The sequence below is a fragment of the Amblyomma americanum genome, chromosome 5 (assembly GCF_052857255.1).
Source record: "Amblyomma americanum isolate KBUSLIRL-KWMA chromosome 5, ASM5285725v1, whole genome shotgun sequence".
In the NCBI taxonomy this organism is placed as follows: Eukaryota; Metazoa; Arthropoda; class Arachnida; order Ixodida; family Ixodidae; genus Amblyomma; species Amblyomma americanum.
In genome coordinates this window covers 205,397,730-205,404,884 of record NC_135501.1, presented here as the reverse complement: position 1 = coordinate 205,404,884, position 7,155 = coordinate 205,397,730, and the positions used below count along the sequence as shown (strand labels likewise).

The following is a 7,155-nucleotide window of genomic DNA, read 5'->3' as shown; positions in this document are numbered from 1 at the left end:
GATGTGCAGTCAGGCCTGTTATTTTGCAACAGCTGCAGCACAGAATATATTTTTGTTCCGCATGTTTACAAAAAATAGGTTTGCAGCTAATGGTATGCATGTCAACAATGTGGCTTTTGCAGCGGCTTTGGTTGCATTTACAACTATGGTTGCTCATATTCTCCACTCACACATTTGTCAGAAAAATATCAAGGCTTTGCAACACAAGAGTTGTACAGCCCTATGGTAATAGAAATTGCAGCGCAGAACATTCCCTAAGCAAAAATTAGCTCTTTTGCAGAGTTTTTTTCACTGTCTCCAAATGAAATTTTAGTGTGAAAGAGGTGCTGCTATGCCACAGTTTGATCTTGCATTCTTTGAAACAGCATCTCTCAGGTGACATCGTCCTTTGACTGGTTTGCTTATAATGATTGGCAGTGCTGTTCTATGCCATAAGCAAGAACTTTGTCGAGTAGACCCAAAAATTCCCATTTCCGGCTGTTTTTTCTGCAGTTGTTGGGAAGCTGTGAATTCGAAAAAAGTGGGCAATTTTGGTTCTTAAAACTCCTTGAAACTCTGTAAAAATTTCCTTTTCATCAAATTTACTTCTCAAATTACTGAAAAAGGGGAAACTCATCACTGATAAAAGCAGATGGCAACGAGAGCCAAAATTAGGCAGGACAATAGGATAGAACAGGCCTATTGCTGGTCTTGCTGCTGTTTGAGAGCTTTGCTGTACGTACACAGATTACCTTGGATGCAAAACCATGCAGAGATGGGAGGAAATGAGGCCACCATGGATAAGGTTACTGCAAGTGATATATGTGCACAGCGCTCGTGCTGTTCTGCTGTTACCGTGTCTTTAATCTTCTACTGTGCTGCAGTTTGCTTATTAAACATCTTTTCCATTTGCTTCTGTCCACTATCTGCCATGTGCTTTGTAACAGGTCAACATCGCAGTTGAGTATTACATTGTGCAAGAAGATATTATACTAGCACTGCACCTCCGAGCTAAGTCTCAGCACGACAGTAAAACGGCGCTAGCATTTCTGGTGCTACAAGCTAGAACTCCATTACCCCCAACTATTGTTTGGCATCCTTCAGTGACCCTTATGCTATTAAACTTCATTCATTGACATTAAAACTCCACTGCCAAGTTATAAGGCCTCCAAGTTTCGATTTCAACGCTGCTTTAGTGATCTGCTTTGCTGTTGAACTAACACATGCACCTGAACTTGCTTTGGCTCCTGGGTCAGTTTTTGTTAACACACTGTTCTGCATTCACTGAGAATGAATAAAGTCGTGAATCCTCAACATTAGTCAGCAGACAAAAGATGCCTCCTGGTATTTTTTATTCAGTACAAGTACACTTGCTGATTTTGGAATTATGTGCAGGCTGTAGTAGTACTTCACCTCCTATAAATGCATGACACGTGTTTGATGCTTCTTGAAACAAACACTGCAGTATATACACAGCCAGGCTGCACTCATACCAGATGTAGGCTACAGCAAACTACAATTGCGTGGTTGGATGCACAAAGACACAAGCAACACCAGTAGCACAGAGCACCACGGTACTCGCTCTAGTACGTCACGGCAGTCCACTACACACCACCTGCCTATTTCATTGGCTCATAGGGACTTGTCCATTTTTCAATGTCATGAGGCATCGACAAAATTATTCCACGGATCTTCCCCAAAACTATAGAGTTTGTGCAATGAAAATCCTCTGGTCCATATGGAGGCAGCAGGCGAACCGAGCCTGCGATGACAAGCACGCCGGGCTCGTTGGCAGGCTCTGTGACGGGAATGCGATTGATGCACATCCACGATCGCAGCATCTCCTTTTTCTGTCGCAGCTGCTCATTCCTCAGCTCCATGCCTTGTGGCATAAACAGCTGCTCGATCTGCTCTTTCTCGGCGGGAGCTGCATCTGTGACCACAGTCAGCGACTTGACAGCGTGCCCCATGATGACGTGCACAGTGATCGGCTTTTCACCGTCGAGGAGGACCAGGACAACGCTGCAGGAAAAAGGAAATGCGGTTCACAGAAATGAACACCCACCCTCAGTATGTGCTCTCTCGTCGGACAGAGTACAGCTGCTCCACCGTATATCGAAAAGATCCACCGCAATGGCTCGGTGTTTAGGGCCCTCGGATATTGAGCTGGAGTAACCGGGTTCGTTTCCAGCCACGGAGGCCGCGTTTCGATGGATGCGAAACGCAAAAGGCGCCCACGAGCTGTGCGCTGTCGGCGCGAGCTGAAGAACCTCAGAGGGTATAAAATAATCCGGAGCCTTCCACTACGGCGTCCCTCATAGGTCCTGTCGCTTCAGGTCGTTAAACCCCACAATTTACTTAGCTTTAGCGGAAAGCTCAGCTTTCGGGTTGCGAAAAGATGAAAAGCTAAGTCGCGACTGTAATATATCAAACGTGTGTAAAAGCGCTGATTTAGCAATAAAAGCTACGTTCGCTTCCATCGAGCGTCCGTACAACGACGATGCGCCGTCTCAGGAACTCGTCTCGTCTCGCCGTACAGTGCTGGAAAGCGGGCTACGAGCTAGTAGTGGTTTATTAAAATAATAACAAAAAGGAAGGAAAAGATTTTTGCTAGCCCCGGCATCTGCCATCGCTACGGAAGCACCTGAGCTTGATCTCTTTATTATTATTATTATTATTTTTTTGCAACGAGAAATAGCGATTTCATTCGCACGAAGCGCGAGTACGCTGCACTGATGACACTAGAAACTGCGATTTCAGTGCGACCTGCTATGAACTGCACTAAAAACGATGGGCCATAAACGCAACTGTCATTTTCCATGCGTTCACACTAACCTTTTTGACACGGTGTCGATGGTCTTCACGTAACCCGCCAGCACTTTCCCGTCGATTGTTTCAACACGAACGAGCTTCCTCACGTACGACATTAGCAGTAACGGATCATCGCTAAGCACACCGTCGTGTGTCTGCTCGGAACTCGTTGTTGCTTCAGGTTCCATTGCTCATCGCACAGCACAACGAGCTGAACGAAAATCACCGGCTGTGCTTCTTCCAACAGTTCTTTCAACTCTTGGTACAGTGAGCCAGAAGCACCAGAAGATCCAAGGAAGATCAACGGCTGACGGCACACGCTGCCCCGGAACGACTTAAGTCGAGCAAGTAGACAAATCCGCTGGTAATTCTAGTTCACTATAACGGGCACAGCGGCACTATAGTTCCTACCACTAGCCACTACTACCATCGTGGTAGGAACCCTACCGTGTTTCGGGTAAAGTAGTTAAGCGAGTATGCTTGCAAAACTATCTTAACTCTACGCTCCCTAGCTCGGGAACTGTATAACAGTAAAACTTCGTCCAGTTTCGGTTTCAGTTACATACTAGGAAGCTTGGCCGGCTTGCCAGCCGCAAGAAAAACAGAATTTGAAATAAACTCTGTCGCCCTACCTCCAGTTTTCAATTATTAAAATATACGATATTTTGCTGAAAACAATGCAGTCTTTTGGATAACAAACCAATAGTTTTTACTTCGGACGCCTCGGGCACCTCCACAGAGCCGGTTGGTGCTGTCTTCGCGCGCGGTTTTTTGAGTACGACATTCAGGACTTAACTACACTTTACGACGACGTACTATAAGAAATTGTAAGAAATTGCACACTTCTTAAAAGTTCTGGAAGTGGAACGAGAGCTTCACTTCGCCTCAACATGGCAAATCGATAATTGTCGTGTTTTGAAAGGCAGGCAGATATTACCGTGCGCTCATATCGTCGAATTGTTCCTGGTTTGCATTCAATGTGCGTTTCATTATCGCCTATGTTACATTATTAGATTCACAGGAACGGCACGAAATACACATTTGGAAGGAATGCCTTTTACCGAAACAGCATACAACGGAACACCCGCACATGTCCTATGATGACCTGCGGCGCCGTAGCATGGGGTTTCATAAACGATTTTGATGAGAGAGAGAGACAAAAATGTAGCAGAGTCGACTTTCTTTTAAAGAGTTTCTATGGATCACATCGAAAAGTTGAGACAGCCATAGAAATGGGAATGCTTTTGACGATAGCAGAAACGTTATTAGGAAAAAAAATGCAAGACTGCCATCGGGTGATCTGCGGATATATTGATTGCTATGGTGAAATCTTTCATTATATGAAAAAAAAATGCTTTCATAAACGGTTTCTCGCTCAAAAATTCCTTTGTCCAAAATTGTTGAGTGTGTTTCACTTATAAGTTTGAAATCAGCATATCATGAAGGGCTTTTGTTAAGTGCGTTTTAGTTTTTAAGTCAACTTGTGAGGTGCTTATCAGCCTGTATACTTAATTTACCAGCTGTAGGGGGCCCGCTTTCCGTACTGGTCGCAGCTGGAGAAAACGTTGCAGTGATATAGTGGCTGCGCTTGTAGTTATGCGTGAGCCAGCACCAACCATGGTTTACCCACTGCCGCTAGAAGAAAAAAACGAAGCGGGAGTATTGAGATGACCAAAATGCTGTCTGTTATTTCACTTTAAATATTATTCTGTCGCTTTCATTGATGCATTTTCCAAAATTCACGCTTACTGCTAATTTTTGTCGCAATCTCCTCTGGAAATTTCCTTGTTTATGCCACTACACCTTGGTCAATCCCCCATACGGGTATGTGCCATGCCTTACGAGGACGAAGAAGAAGAAGAGATGATGGTGAGCAGGTATTACCGAAGCTCTGCGCAACAAACTACGCTCACTGACACTAATTGTTGCAGCGACGGGACCCAACAGCGGCAAGACATTCGCGACAAGATCATCTCGACGACCACCGAGGAGCACGCCAGCTTCAGGGTGCGCGGCGTCATCGTGGGCGTGAACCTGGCGATCGTGCTGCTCGCGCTCGTCGCATTCTGGTGCGCCGCCTTCTCCTACGCGTTGCGGCCCTCGCAGCTGAAGCTGCTCCTGCACAACCTGATGAGGAAGTCCCCCTCCTTCACGCTGCTGATTCACCTGGACGCCTTCACCATCGCCCTCAGCGTGGCCCTCGGAACGGTGTCCGCCTGCGGCATGGTGGGCGCACTGCGCGAGAACGTTGCCGTGCTTGAGGTCTACCAGAGGCTGCTCGCAATTCTGATTATGATCTGCAGCTTGCTTGCCTTAGCGACCGTGATGGCGCCACATTCGGTACGCAACCACCTCAAGGAGAGCGCCTACGTCGAGTTTATCCAGGGCTACCGGCACAGCGACCACTTCCAGTACCTGATCGATGCACTCCAAGCGTCCATGCGCTGCTGCGGCTTCTCGTCCGACACGTTCCGAGACTGGGAGAAGAACGAGTACTTCCGCTGCGCCACGGACAACCCGAGCAACGAGCGGTGCTCCGTGCCAAACTCTTGCTGCCGTAGCCGGGTGCTAGGAGTGAACGGTTCGGAGCCCGTGGTAGTCTCGAGATTCTGTGGTCACGGCGTGCTGCTCATGGAAGAACAGGAGGCCTGGAGGTACGTCCACACGCGCAGCTGTGCCGACGCTGTGCTGACGTACGTCATGGACAACCTGGTCACGTTCGTTGGAGTTGCTATGCTGTTCAACATTTTTCTGCTGACCATGCTTGGTACGTCAGTTGTGCTGCAGGACCAGATCTACGCGATGATGGACATCTACGAGGCGTACTACAAGACCGTGAGCGAAGGGCAGGAGGCCATGCTGGAGGCCGGTCTGATCAAGCTGGCCGAAAAGCCTTCTAAGCAGCCACCGGGGACTTCCACAGTCGAGAAGACAAGATAGAAGCCTCATCAGTTGAGGTGTCTCGCAGTTCGGCGCTGGGCCTGCTCGTATGGAACGGACCGAACACTGACGGCGAAGAGCCATAAACACCTGCTAGCGTTTCCGAATCGAACATAACTGCGCGATACTGCTCGCCATTCATTACAATGTGATTTTTAGTTTCATAGATTTCTTATTCATCCCTGATTCGGCACTTGTTTTCTACCGTATCATTCTGAACAGTTTCTCAGATCGTTCAGGCAGTGATACTGACCTTGAGAATATATATATCTTCTTGCTCACCCGCATCCTTTCAAACAAGTGTCTTCCGATGTATTGAATGTTACCCGTTGTTTGTAGCATAGTTGCTTAAGCGATTGTGCATATAACGTGATTCGACACCATTTATCGTTTTCTGCATCTCTTATATTGTATACACGCAAAGAACATGCGTGTGCCTTCCCGATACTGTAGGAATGGGGGCGTTCAAGAGGATGAGTCCGACTACGAGCTTCGCTTAGAAAGCTTATCCGTATCTTTAAATGAAGCGAGCTATTACATGATATGCCTGCAATATAACAGTTCATTGCCTTCGATGTGCCTTTGAATTTAGCGTTAGGTGTTACTAGCTACTAATTATTCAGTTTTACGGAGTAAACCATCCGCAAATAAACAGCCTGCCCCAATCACCAAAGACCCGCCACCTCCGCTGCACCGCGAGCACCTCACTACATTTGAGAATTTGTAACTATAGCAGATTCTTTCTCTTTCCGCGGGAGCCATTGCATGCCAGATTTTCGCCCGGTCTTGGGCGTCTGCACTGCCGTACACATATGGACAGCACTAATTACTTATACCGATGGTTTGTGGTTTGTGGGGTTTAATGTCCAAAAGCGACTCAGACTATGAGGACACCGTAGTGAAAGGCTCCGGAAATTTATTTATTACAGAGACCTGCAGCGCCCGAAGGCATTATTGCAGGGGGAAACAATCACTTCTGCTCGTTTGGCCGAAAAGACCACAGAAAACAAAAATACAATTGACACAACTAATAATAGATGAGGAACAGCGTGCACTGAAGGAGGACAACCGTGCTCCATAAATACAATGATACTATAATGAAGTGAAAGACACGCGCAAGACAACTGCGCGCCACGTCACACATTAATGCGCGGATCTTCCGTGCAGCACTCAGTGACGCCGGCTGGCAGCCTGTTTCACTCATTGATCGTCCGAGGAAAGAACGAGGTTTGGTAGCTATCTGTTCCTACATTTAATCTCTCGGATCTTCCACTGATGATCAAGTCCTCTAGAAAAAAAAAGAGGTTGAAGCAGGTATACCGGTCGTTGTCAATGCTCAGCTTTCCAAAATAGATGCGATGCATGATTTCAAACCTCAAACGTTTCCTACGGTTAACTAAGATCCCCAACCATGGTGGTTTTTAA

At 46.9% G+C, this 7,155-nt stretch overlaps 1 protein-coding gene across 1 annotated transcript; it reads right to left on the bottom strand.

The window, feature by feature from the left end:
* Positions 1–1,312: 1,312 nt before the first annotated feature.
* On the bottom strand, positions 1,313–3,289 carry LOC144133513 (gem-associated protein 6-like). Its single transcript, XM_077666664.1, has 2 exons — positions 2,815–3,289; positions 1,313–2,001 (listed from the first exon to the last, which is right to left on the bottom strand). Exons 1-2 carry the CDS (start codon positions 2,976–2,978, stop codon positions 1,599–1,601), a joined length of 567 nt encoding a protein of 188 aa, XP_077522790.1. The 5' UTR covers positions 2,979–3,289; the 3' UTR covers positions 1,313–1,598.
* Positions 3,290–7,155: the final 3,866 nt, after the last annotated feature.